This window comes from Dipodomys ordii, unplaced genomic scaffold, assembly GCF_000151885.1.
Source record: "Dipodomys ordii isolate 6190 unplaced genomic scaffold, Dord_2.0 Scaffold212, whole genome shotgun sequence".
NCBI classification, from domain to species: Eukaryota; Metazoa; Chordata; class Mammalia; order Rodentia; family Heteromyidae; genus Dipodomys; species Dipodomys ordii.
The window spans coordinates 1,552,784-1,566,274 of record NW_012267428.1 but is presented as its reverse complement, the minus strand read 5'-3'; the positions used below and the strand labels follow the sequence as shown (position 1 = coordinate 1,566,274).

The 13,491-nt window shown below is 41.7% G+C and overlaps 2 protein-coding genes across 2 annotated transcripts in view; one reads left to right on the top strand and one right to left on the bottom strand.

The window, feature by feature from the left end:
- Ptcd3 (pentatricopeptide repeat domain 3) overlaps positions 1 to 5,395 on the bottom strand; it is a 37,426-nt gene extending 32,031 nt beyond the window's left edge. The window contains exons 1-3 of the mRNA XM_013035451.1: positions 5,282 to 5,395; positions 1,457 to 1,509; positions 1,300 to 1,336 (exon numbers count right to left, since the gene is read on the bottom strand). Coding sequence (XP_012890905.1) covers positions 1,300 to 1,336; positions 1,457 to 1,509; positions 5,282 to 5,388 — 197 coding nt within the window. The 5' untranslated portion in view covers positions 5,389 to 5,395. The remainder of the gene's footprint in view (positions 1 to 1,299; positions 1,337 to 1,456; positions 1,510 to 5,281) is intronic.
- A 346-nt stretch (positions 5,396 to 5,741) lies between these two features.
- The window catches only part of Polr1a (polymerase (RNA) I polypeptide A, 194kDa), a 66,696-nt gene continuing 58,946 nt past the window's right edge, over positions 5,742 to 13,491 (top strand). Inside the window, exons 1-4 of the mRNA XM_013035459.1 lie at positions 5,742 to 5,886; positions 9,074 to 9,278; positions 9,720 to 9,869; positions 13,106 to 13,213. Of these exons, the coding sequence (XP_012890913.1) occupies positions 5,810 to 5,886; positions 9,074 to 9,278; positions 9,720 to 9,869; positions 13,106 to 13,213 (540 nt within the window). The 5' untranslated portion in view covers positions 5,742 to 5,809. The remainder of the gene's footprint in view (positions 5,887 to 9,073; positions 9,279 to 9,719; positions 9,870 to 13,105; positions 13,214 to 13,491) is intronic.

Sequence of the window (13,491 nt, the reverse complement as noted above, 5' to 3'; positions counted from 1 at the left end):
AACATTTCATCTTGTCTTCTGATTCCCTACCAACTCTATAAAAATGTAACACCCATTCTTAGCTCACAGACCATATAGACTTCAGATACCCAACTAATATCAACTACCTTACTTTCCATATTCTAATACTGTATTTTCAACAGGTCTGCCTGGCCCCTAACCACTAGGATCTTTCACCATCATGTCCCGCTATCTCATTGTGCTGTGTATCTGTGGGTTTCATAATTTAGGGTTGAAAAAAAATATCTGCAGGAATACAGATTTTAAACCAAATCCATGGGTGGGTCTAAAGCTAATCAGACAATCCTATGCATTGCCAAACTGCTGTACTTTCAAGAAAAATAAACTTCATTAAGATCAAACAATCAGACTTGACCTCATATTCTGTATTCCTTCTAGCTGTCTATATAAAGTTACTTAATTTAACAGACAACTATTAGATTATAAAATGTGCAGGTGACTCCAGCAGGTTGTGGCACAATCTCCAAATGATTCCTCTGTGGCATTTCCTATAGTATTTCTTTAGGGATAGAGGTTGGCAATAACTTGAAAAACATCAGGGAAATGCCTCATTTCTACATAACTGCATTACTTTTCTTGGTTCTGATTCTCTTGATTAGGCTATAAAGACAGAAATGAATCCGAATGTCTATACATTGAAATATCATATGGTTACTAAAAATTAAAAGGGTTTACCTATCAATCCATTTCTAAAGTAAATGTATATGTACAACTTGTATTATTAAAAATAAGGTTTAGGCAGATACCAGTGCTCACATCTGTAATCCTAGCTACTCAGAAGATTGAGATCTGAGGACACAGTTCAAAGGGAAAAAAATGTGTGAGACTCTTCTTTTCTTTTTTCGCCAATCATGGGGCTTGAACTCAGGGCATGAGCATTGTCCCTGAGCTTCTTTTGCTCAAGGCTAATAATACCTTACCACTTGCCCGACAGTACCACTTCCAGCCTTTTCTGTGTATGTGGCACTGAGGAACTGAACTTAGGGATTCCTCCATGTTAGGCAAGCATTTACCACTAAACCACATTCCCAGCCCAGAATCTGATTTCTAATCAGCAAAATGCCAGACTGGAGGTGTGGCTTGAGTGGTAGAACACCAGTCATAAACAAAACAGAGCAAAAGACAAGTCCCTGAGTCTAAGCTTCAGTACCAGTACTCACAAAAAGTTTATACCCCAAAACAATCATTGTTAGTCTCTATTAAGGTTTGTTTACGTGGTTCAGACCCTTATAAGAAACATTCAACTACTTGCAGAATGAACAATGATTGAATACTTACCAAGTTTTCTTTTTTGGAATGACTACTTCTTCAATCCCTTAGAGAAATAAACAAAATAAATGTTTCTTAATTACAACTACAAAGGAATACAATGTGATTTTAAAAGTGGAATTATTTTAATACTTTTTCATAAACAAATATGTATACATATGTATACCTATTGTGTCAGTTCCTTCAACCTTTTGGAGGGCTGCACTTCCAGAATAAAATCTGTAAGAAACAAAAACAAAATTTTCCTTTTAAGTGCATTTTGAATCAAAATTTCCAAGTTATCCCAATCAAACTGGACAAAAGCTTATATATGTTCAATATGGTTTAAGAATGTAGCTGGGCGCTGGTGGCTCACACCTGTAATCCTAGCTACGCAGGAGGCTGAGATCTGAGGATCGAGGTTCAAAGTCAGCCCAGGCAAGAAAGTCTGTTTGACTCTTATCTCCAATAAACCACTCAGAAAACCAGAAGTGGCGCAGTGGCTCAAGTGGTAGAGTGCTAGCCTTGAGCTGAAGAGCTTGAGGGACAGAGCCCAGGCCCAGAGTTCAAACCCCACGACTGACAAAAAAAAAAAGAATGGATCCAAGATACAGAAAAAAGAAGGCCAAAAAATTTAAAGCAGGCACTTATATTACAAAAAAAAAAATCAAGGAAAGAAAAGTAAATTTTTCATAGCACTGGAACAATCGAAGCAGCTGGTTTAAAATACAATGGAATTTCAATTTTGGAAATCGAAAACACTTTGGGGTTAAGCTCTTGCTTGTATGTGGACAATATTCTTAATAGTATAGGCGTATCTTATTTAAAACAATTATGACAAAGGTAAAGTCAGTTATAGCCTTATAGTCTTATAGTCTACTTTTGGCGGGGGCTGGTCATGGGGCTTGAACTTAAAGGCTGGGTGCTGTCCCTGAGCTTTTTCACTCAAGGCTAGCATTCTACCGCTTTGAGCCATAGCACCACTTCCGGTTTTCTGGTGGTTAACTGGAGATAAAGAGTCTCACAGACTTTCCTATCCTGTCTAGCTTAAAACTATGAGCCTCAGATCTTAGCCTCCTGAGTATCGAGGAATCTAACACAAGAGCCACTGGCACTTGGCTCAACTTTTAATAAACAGAAATGTACCAAAATAAATAAAGTTTAATTCAGATTGGGAACTTATTATTTTCCCCAGTGGTTCAAATTCTCTTTACCCAAAACACAGACTGATTAGCTCATTACTAGGTTTTAAAATATCTCACTCTGGCTGGGAAAGTGGCTCAGTGGTAGAGTGCTTGCCTTGCATGCATGAGGCCCTGGGTTCAATTCCTCAGCACCACATAAGCAGGAAAAAAAAATGGAAGTGGCGCTGTGGCTCAAGTGGTAGAGCACTAGTGTTAAGCTGAAGAGCTGAGGGACAGTGCCCAGGCCCCACAACTGACAGACAAAAAAAAAAAAAAGGGCTGGGATGTGCTCAGTGGCAAAGCACTTGCCTAGCTGGGTTCAATCCCCAGTATCAAAAAAGAAAAGACAAACAAATAAATAAATAAATATCTCACTCATGGATTAATTACATTCCTATTCTTACTGAATAGCCTAAAAATAGTCAGCATTACAGATAATATACAGTTAATATGACCCATGTATTACCATCTAAATGGCATCAGAACGATTCAGAAAAATGTTATTACACATAAAATACTTCCTCCATTGATTATCTAGCATTAGGCATTGTTTTAGCAACTTTTTTTTTGGGGGGGTGGAGGGTTATTTGAGAGTGCTGGGGTTACCAGGCTCTTAAGCATATTAAACAAAAACTCTCAACGGGTGAAATCCAGCCTCCAAAACAGCATTTTAAGGCACAAATACCTCTCTGCTAAGGATGTTTTTTCAAGTCATGCTACCTGTTTCTCACGACATTAGTACCAAGAACACTATTGTATTAACAATGAATGATAAGGGATGCTACTGTCATGTAAAAATTGGGTAGAATCACTTAGCAGGAAAAGGGCTGGAATTGAAGTATGTATAGGCTTCAGCCAAACCAACTGCAATGTTTTTGCATTTCATTTTCAGGGTAATAGAGGGAAAGTACATATGCATGAGTAAGCATCTGTAGGCTTGTGCGTGTAGTAAGTTACACAGCTTACTTATTCCTCAGTTTTCAGATGGCTTATTACTGGCTCCAGTCAACTGAAGAGGAAATTTGTCTATCATCAAAGTGAAGAAAAAGCAAACTGAATCAATCTTGAGCTGGGTATGTAGCTCAGATAGATGCAAAAATTAGTACACATGAGGTCTTGAGTTCAATTCCAACATAACATACATAAAATAAAAATTAGTCTATTTCAAGTTTTCACTATACACTATTGCTTCCATATTTCCACAAGACCACTGTTGGCAGTGATTTTTTTTTTAAAGCTAATAAAGAGGAACTCCAAGCTCTAACCATATCCCTTTTTTGTGCCTTTGTGAAAACATATCAATTTCTTTGGTCCAAAGTTCCTACAACATTCAGCCCACAGTGGTGATTATAGACTGCCTTTTACCTTTTTTATTTTCTTAAAATTTTTTGCTGTCATGGGGTTTGAAGTTAGCGATTGGGCACTGTCTGAAAACTTTTTTTTTTCCCCCTGAAGGCCAGCGATACCACTCAGAGCCACAGCACAACTTCTAGTTTTCTGGTGGTTAATTGAGGTAAGAGTCTCGTGGACTTTCCTGACTGGGCTGGCTTTGGACAGTGATCCTCAGATCTCAGCCTCTGGTAGCTAGGACTACAGGCCAGCGCTGGGTTTACCTTTTATTTTTTCGGTCGGTCGTCGGGCCTGAACTCTGGGTCAGAGCACTGTCCCTCAGCTCTTCAGCTGAAGACTAGCGCTCTACCAATTGAGCCACAGCACCACTTTTGGCTTTTTCTGCTTATATGGTGCTGAGGAATGGAACCCAGGGAGCCACCTTCCCAGCCCCAGTCTTTTACTTTTTAAAAGACTTGTTAGTTTTACAGGGAAAGGAGGCATTTCATTATGACATACCGATATATGTACCCCACCTCCATCTCTCTCCCTCATTCCACTGACTTTCATTTGGGAAAATCTATTACTTCTTCCGGTTGCCTCAGACCAGACTGGAAAGAGTAAGAAAGAAAGGGGAAATTATTTTTTACAAGCCATTTTACTGAAATGTAAGCGCCACGAGGGCAGGATCCTACTTTCGCGAACATTTCCACCAACTCAAGGGTACGGCAAACAACCAATGAACACCTCCATAAAGTATACATGTATTTTGTCGGGCGCCGGTGGCTCAAGCCTGTTAGGTTAGCTAGTCAGGAGGAGGCTGGGATGGGAGGATCGCGGTTCAAAGCCAGCCCCAGCTGACAAGTCCATGAGGCTCTTACTGCCAATTAACAAAAAAGATCTGTTAAGTGGAGAGGTGGGATCAATTGCTAGAGCCCTAGCCTTGAGCACAAAAACTCAAGGACCGCGCAGGCCTTGAGTTCAAGCTCCAGGGCCAGCACTAAAAAAGGAGACAAAACATGTATTTCGGGCTGGCCGTTAGTTGCTCACACCTGTAATTCTAGGTACCCAACAGAGAACAGAGGATGATTGCAGTAAGCCGGGGCAGAAAAGTCCAAGAGACTCTATCTCCAAATAACAAGCAATCTGCTGAAACAGAGGCAAAGCTCAGGCGGGAGAGCGCCAGTCATGAATAAGCAAGCCAAGCAAAAGCGCAAGGTCCTGGGTTCAATCCCCGATGCCAGTCACATATGTGTGTGAATGTATACGAGCACGCGCGCACACACACACACACACACACAGAATCCACACATTTCGAACCTACTTTCAAATCTGCGTCTCCTCGTGCCGCCCGAGGAGGGAGGCGGGGAGAAACACACGAGGACAGGAGAACGCGCAAGCGCATGCGCACGCCATTCCCTCTCGACAAAGCCTGAGGGGAAAAAAAAACTAACTTTGACTTCAGGATCTTCCTCGTAACTTTGCCAAGTTTCTCTTACCTGCAGCTGAGTCCTCGTGCACACACACCTGCCCCTCTACTTCTCGTCTGCGGCAAGCAAAGCCCGCTACGGACCCGCAGCCACCGGGCAGACGCAGCCGCCGCCATCTTTGGCTTCTTCGCAGAGCATGTTGGGAATGCCCTCAAATTTCAGGGTCATAGGCGGGACCGGAATAGCTCAGCTAGGAATGGGGGGATTGCAAGCTCGTGGTTGAAAAATGTTTGCCACAAGAGTTAAAGGTTGAATACTCTTCATTTAGGCGGAAGAAATTTCTTTAATATACTGTTTTATTGCGTCTTATATCTGTCTGGGTTTTCAAGGGAAAAAAGGTGAAGCATGAAACTCATCCCCCCCACGGCACAGCGAAAGTGGTCTCGTCCATGTAAATAAGCCAGTATTTCCCTCACGCACGCGCAGTTTAAACCACATGGTGGCTCCTAGCGTTTTCCGAAGTCAGGCACTCGCCGGTGGTGGTTGCTGGTAGTTTATCCTTCTTCTGGTGGTCGGATCTGAAACCTTTCTCGAAGGATGCTGGTCTCCAAGAACCTGCCTTGGCGGCGGCTGCAAGGCATTTCCTTCGGCATGTATTCGGCTGAGGAGCTCAAGTAAGGAGTTGGTGGGAAGCTGCGGAGGTGGGCTCTGGAGGGCAGCGCGGAAAACTACGGTTCCCAGAAGAACTTGCGTCCAGCCAGTGTGGGGTGGACTGCGTGGAGGCCCGGCTGGGCGGCCGGCCGGCCGGCGGTGCGAACCCGGCGGGAGTCCGCAGCGTCACCTAGAATGCGGCGGGCCCTGGCGTGTCGCTGCCCCGCAGCTTCACCTACCACTTACCACCTCACTAACCCCTACGTATGGAACGTGTAATGTCTTCCGGAGGCTAGTGAAACACCTTGTCTGTAAGGTGCTTATCCTCCAGATCTCTGTTTAGGCCAGGATCTCGCTGTGTTAGTTACGGAAATTAATTAATGGCATTTCTCTTAGGTCCTGGTTTGGGGCCCCGCATTTGACAGCCTTGAACACACTCTAGAAACTTCTCTCTCTTCCAGCATCGTACTTCCGTCCACTTTTTCCGTGCCCAGTTATTTCTCCTCCTTTACAAAGATCAGTCTGTTGTATCATTGGTATTTATGGAGGGCTTCCACTTTTTGCTAGGCGTTTATGACATGTAGGTGATAAAGGCCTGTTCGTCTCTTAAATATTGGCGTGCCTTAAGGCCAAATTCTGGTAATGCTTTGTTTCCCGTCTTAAAATATTGTCTGTCTCTAGGCAATCACACTACTTTCATGATTAATACTCCAAAATTAAATCTCTAGTGCAGATTTCCTGATCTTTCCATTGAATTTCCATTTCCTTCGTTTTCTGACGCCTTCACTGGAAATTCATAGAGATCTTAAACTTATTCGTCAAAAAATCTCAACATTCACCCTTATACCCCCAAACTGAGAAGACATTCCTTTCCAAAACAGTACATAGTTTAGTGCAAAATAGTCACCAGATAAAGGGAAATGATTTAGAAATCTCCTGACATCTCATTCATTGAACTCTAGTTGTATCTTACCCAATATTGGTTTTTTATCCAATGGTTTTATCCAATGGTTTTCACTATATTACATGTCAAATCCTTTATGCCATGCTTGAATTGTCTTTTCTCTCCATGCTCCCTCATACCTATCCAGTCCAGTCCATCTCCACATTGCTGTCAAAATTATCCTGCAAAAGTATAAATGTAGTCTTGCTGTAACCCTTAAAGCTCTCCAAAGGTTCTCTACTGCCCTTAAATAAAGGATAGTGTTTAGCATAACCTGGACTCACGATTAGGCTAGTATTTTTTTTTTATTTGTGAACATACTGTACAGAGGGGTTACAATTACATGGGCAGGATAATGCGTACATTTCTTACCAAGCATTGCAGCCTCCTCCTTTGTTTACCCTTCACATCCCTTCCCAGCCTCCCCCCTCCCCCCCATCCCAATCCTTCTCCTCCCCCCCCACACCGACGTTGTAAAGCTCGTTTTGGACATGACAACTTGTACTTCTCATTGTTGCAACAGGTCCACCTGTGTCCTTAAACGACTTGTTTTTCCCCATCTCCTCCACAAGTTTTACTGACATCAAATATAGTGAAAGCAGGGGTTATACTGTGGGGGAGGGACATACAAAGCAACACGTGCATGAAAGAAAAAAACATACAATTAGGCTAGTATTGATTCTAGCTAAAACAATATCCCTGGGCTGGGAAGGTGGCTCAGTGGTAGAGCGCTTGCCTTACATGCATGAGGCCCTGGGTTCAATTCCTCAGCACCACATAAGCAAAAAGAAAAAAGCCAGAAGTGGCGCTGTGGCTCAAGTGGTAGAGCGCTAGCCTTGAGCTGAAGAGCTGAGGGACAGCACCCAGGCCCAGAGTTCAGGCCCCATGACCGGACCCAAAAAAAAAAATAAAACAATATCCCTTCTCTAGTCCACATAAACCATTGGCACACTGCTGTCATGCTTTAACATCTGACCCTTACTTCAAACTGTTTCCTCTTCATTCAGTATCTTCTCTGCTTGAGAGACCTGTTTCTCTCTGTTTCTCATCAAACATGTACACTTCTAGTTGCCTTATTTTATTTATTTATTTTTTGGTCTTTTATAGCTTTTTTTTTCTTTCCAGAGCTGAGGACCAAACTCAGGGCCTTGCACTCACCAGGCAAGTCCTCTTCCACTGAGCTAAATCCTCAGCCCCCATGCACACTTCTGAAAGCTCAGTTCAGAGTCCTTTGTTTCTTAGGTTTTTCTTTACCTAGTATACTGTGTCTTAGTTACTTTGTGTTTATATTCATATGTCTGCTAGCCTTAAGCTTCCTGTGTGTCTTATTCCTTTTTTTTTTTGCCAGTCCTGGGGCTTGAACTCAGGACCTGGGCATTGCCCCTGAGCTTCTTTTTTGCTCAAGGCTAGCACTTGAGCCACTTCGAGCTTTTTCTGTTTATGTGGTACTGGGGAATCAGACTCAGGGCTTCATGCATGCAAGGCAAGCACTCTACCACTAAGCCACATTCCCAGCCCATGTCTAACTCCTTTTATCATCCTTAAATAAATGGTTGAATAAATTCCTGAGCTACAGGATCACTGGGAACAGTTTGCTAGCTAGGACTTTCAGTTATATTATCATCCAAAAGCAAAAACATAATTGGTTACTTAAGGTTTTTAAGAAGATAATTGTGGAATTTTTAAACAGGGAACATCATGAACACTCCCTGCTTCTTCTGTAAAGTCCAAGAGACTGTGCTTGCTCCCTTATCTCCTTATAGCCTTTATTCATGCATCTCCCTAGTGTGGCCTTTAACCACTGGCCTATTCTGTCATTCTTCCCTCTCTTTCATTTTTCTTCTTAGCACTGAAATTCCATCACCTAACGGGCTATATACTTAATTTATCTTCTCTTCCTACAATACGATGTTATGCCCATAAACATAGAAGTTTTTGTCTATTTCCTAAAATTAGATGTGGCACAGTACTAGTAAGTACTTAGTAGCTATTTGTTAAATAAATGGATGGAGAATTATGTGCTTAGTACTTGGCACTATTAGTCCTTGTCGTAAGCATTTGTGATCTGCCTCTGTTACAGATAATCAAAACTTTGAGTGCTTGTGTTTAATATTCTTGACTTTGCGTATATATAAGCATTAATGTATCATATTCCCTTCATTCAACTGTTTTAGCTTGGAGTTAGTTCTGGTTTATATCCTGTTGCTCTCTTATTATCACTAGAGATGTTGGTACCTGAGCTTTCTCTTGTTTGTTTTTCTCCTTAGGAAATTAAGTGTTAAATCCATTACGAACCCTCGTTATGTGGACAGTCTAGGAAACCCATCCGGAAATGGTCTCTATGATTTAGCCTTGGGCCCTGCAGATTCCAAGGAAGTGTGCTCCACCTGCGTGCAGGACTTCAGCAACTGCTCTGGGCACCTGGGCCACATTGAGCTTCCACTGACAGTGTATAACCCTCTCCTCTTTGATGTACGTGTGGTCTTGGAAGTGTGGGTTGTAGGATTGCTAGAGGCTTATGAGGGCTACATCTCAACACAGAAGAGAGGAGGCTAAATTCCTGACAGTTTGAGTTAGTGCATTCTTGAGTTAGTGCATTATTTGGTAATCATATTAAAGAAAGATTATTGTCTTAGATAAGTGATCACAATAAAGTAAAAGTGATTTCTTTGACCACACATCCTAAATAAATTTCAAATTTTAATGGATTAAGATGAAACCATAAAACATAGGGGAATATTTGTCTAGTTCTTAGGGTCAAAAAGACCTTCCACATATAAGCTGAAGTGGAATTCTAAAAGGAGTAAACTGACTAAAGGAAGGAAAAATCTGGAGGCTGCACTGAAAATCACATGAGTACTGTTTCTGTCTAATGTTGTGTTTTTGTTTTGTTTTTAAATTCCCACTCTTTAGAAACTCTACCTGTTGCTCCGAGGCTCCTGTTTAAATTGCCACATGCTGACTTGTCCCCGGGCTGTAATTCACCTGTTGGTCTGCCAGCTAAGGGTTCTGGAAGTTGGGGCCCTACAAGCAGTCTATGAGCTTGAACGAATTCTGAACAGGGTAGGTCATGGTCATCATAGAAATCAGGAAAGCCAAATGGTGGAGAACAAGAGATGTTTTATCTTTTGTTGCCATCTGTGTATCAATCCCTGGATGTAAAACCATGAAGTTATAGAGTAATGGGGGAAAAAAATGGTAAAAGGATGTTTTATCAGTTAATGAGCTTTTCTCCCTCTTCCTCCAGGGATCCAGATTTATATGTTGCCTTTGATTGTATAGCTCTTTACTCTGTTTTAATGAAGAGCATTTCAATATAGAAAAATCCTTTTTCATTATGCAGACTTTTTTTTTTTGAAAAGTCAAGGCAGATAAATTATAGGGTTTTTCACCATATAGATTTGTCTGATTATTTCCTCATTTGATTCACATTTAGCAAGAATACAATCTCTATGAAGCCAGGTATAGTAGTCCTTGTCTAATCCCAACTACCCAAGAGGCAGAGGCAGGAAGATTCCTTGTTTAAAGCCGGCCCAGGCAAAGCTAGCAAGACCCTGTCTTAAAGCTAAATGTAAACAAAACGGCTAGGGATGTAGTTTACATTGTAGAGTGATTGCCTAGCATGTATAAGGCCTTGGGTTCAGTCTCTGGTACCACAAAAAGAAATGAAGAATACATGATACAGGATACTCGCATATGGCATCACTGTAGGAGGTACATGATGTCAGGATATGCTGCCATTGATCATGCAGAGTTTTTACTTTGGATAGGGTAGCAGTCCTGTAGTTCTATAGTAAAATGTTCTATAGTAGACATTTTTCCATTTATAATTTATTTACTAAACGTTTTCTGGGGTTGGGATGTAGCTCAGTGGCAAAGCGCTTGCCTAGCAAGTGCAACATCCTGGGTTTGATCCCCAGTACCAAAAAAGAAAAGACAAAATAAATAGTTTAAAAAAAAAAAGAAAAGAAAACAACCAAAAAAACCGTGCTGTAATAAGTACATTGGATAGACTTTCATTTTCTGTATTGGCATACTAAAATATTAATTTTTGATTGAAGAAACTTGGTAAAATTGTCTATCTATTCTAGTATTTCTATCTATAGGTACTCTTAGTTTTCCACACAATTTTATCAGCTTCAGGTAATGGCAGTTTTGTTTCTGTCCAATCCGTGTACATTTTGTTTCTCGAGTTTGTTTTGTTTTGGTTGTAGGATGTATGTTATTACGTTGAAGTAGTGGTAAGCTTCCTTGTCTGTTTCTTATCATAAAGAGAAATCTTCTCAGTTGGGCACTAGTGGCTCATGCCTGTAATCCTAGCTATTCAGGAGGCTGAGATCTGAGGATCGCAATTCAAAGCCAGTTCAAAGACAGCAAGGACAAGTAAGTCCTTGAAACTCTTATCTCCAATTAACCACCAGAAAGCTGGAAGAGGCACTGTGGCTCAAAGTGGTAGAGTACTAGCATTGAGCTGAAGAGCTGAGCGACAGGGCCCAGGCCTAGAGTTTAAGCCCCACAACTGGGGGAGAAGGGGAGAGATCCTCTTTTTTCTCTCCCCATTCCTGAAGAATTCAGTCCTACAGTGGGCAGAATAAGGTGGGATTCTACCCAGAGGCATTGCCCACCCAGTGTCAGGTGTCTGAGCTCCAGCAGGGGGAGGAAAGCATGCGTAGGAACTCAGTCTAAGGAACAAGAGATGATTGTAAGCATGAACAGCCCACTACTAACTCAAAACTGTTGTAGTCCAGATTCAGAGCTCTGGACTATGAGCAATTACACAAGGACTGGTAGTTTCTGAGAATGTAGCTCTTTGTGTCTCCATCTTACATGTTTGTTGGGTTGAGGAGCAGTAACAGTATATTAAATGCCTAACTTTGTTCTAGTTTTCTTGACTTTGATTAGCATCTCCTAAATATTTGAGGGCTTCAAAATGAAAGGTAGAAATTGCTGAGTTGGAAATGTACCCACATCCAGCACTGCCACAGCACAGATCTCCAGGAAACCTAAGAGACATCTATGCCCATTTTTTCCACAGAGGCACATAATACTGTGTACAAACATAGTCCATGTTTTTTCTTTGTTTATTTTGCCAGTCTTATAACTTAAATTCAGGACCTTGGGCACTGTTCCTGAACTTTTTGTTCAAAGCTAGTAATCTACCACATGAGCCACAGCTCTACTTCTAGGTTTTTCTCCCCCGCCTCTCCCGCCCCCCCTTCCTGTCGATTGTGAAACTTGAACTCTGGGCCTGGGCACTGTCCTTGAGCTCTTCAGCTCAGGGCGAACACTCTACCACTTGAGCCACACCACAGTGCCTCTTCCAGTTTTCTGGTGGTTAGTTGGAGATAAGAGTCTCACGGAGTTTCCTGCCTGGGCTGGCTTTCAACTGTGATCCTCAGATCTCAGCCTCCTGAGTAGCTAGGATTATAGGTGTAAGCCACCAGCGCCTGGCTACTTCTAGCTTTTTGATAGTTAATTGGAGCTAAGAGTCTCACAGTTTACTGCCTGGGCTAGCTTCAATCTGTAATCCTCATTTTTCAGCCTCCTGAATAGCTAGGATTATAGGTTAGAGCCACAAGTGCCTGGCAGATCATAGTCTTTTGAGTTTGCAAGATCCTTATTTTCCTTGCAGATTTGTCTGGTTATTGCTCACTAGTCTTGTCAGTTCTTCAGAGCATTATATCTTAAAAATATTTTATATCCCCTATTGGTTCTTTGCAGTTTTAAGAAATGTGGTCTGGAGTTCAAGCCCCACGACCAACAAAAAAAAAAAGAAAAGAAAAGAAATATTCTCCATTTTTTTCAAGTGTTACCTTGCTGATTTTTTTTCTTTTAGAGTGTTTGGGAACCAAACCCTCAGCTTTTATGCATGCAAAACAAGCAAAGTTGCTCTCTACCACTGAGCTACATTGCTAGCTCACTTCACTATTTTTTGTTTTGTTGGTCATGGGGCTTGAATTTAGGGCCTGGGTGCTGTTCCTGAGAGCTCTTTTGCTCAAGGCTAGTGTTTTATCACTTTAAGCCACAGAACCACTTCTGGTTTTCTGTAGTTAATTGGAGATTAAGTTTCATGGACTTTCCTACCTGGCCTGGCTTTGAACCATGATCCTTAGATCTCAGCCTCCTTCATAGTTAGGTTTAGGAGTAAGCCACCAGCACTTGGCTCGCATTACTGCTTTGATGATGGTTTCTTTTACTTCCTTCAACTAATCTCTGCACTCTTAATGGTTACCCTAGGCAGTGCTGCTTGACAAACACCTACTTAATTTACTGTAGTAATATGGTTTTCCTTTTTTTAGTTTCTGGAAGAAAATGCTGATCCTTCTGCCACTGAAATTCAGGAAGAGTTAGAAGAATACACAACCCAAATTCTGCAGAACAACCTTTTGGGGTCCCAAGGTGCACATGTGAGTTATCTTTGTCCCTCTCCCTGTAACATTATGCTTTTAGCATAATTATCACAGTTCCTTTACACTGTCATCTGCATATGTTTTGGGCTTACCAAGGCAGAGCTGATTATAGTCCTAGTTCTACCACTTATGAACCCTGTGACCTTGCAAAATCTATTTCCTTATCTTGAACGGCTGCCCATAGGACTGAGGAAAGGATCAAATAAGATTAGATCATTTGGGCCTGGGAAGGTGGCTCAGTGGTAGAGCGCTTGCCTTGCATGCATGAGGCCCTG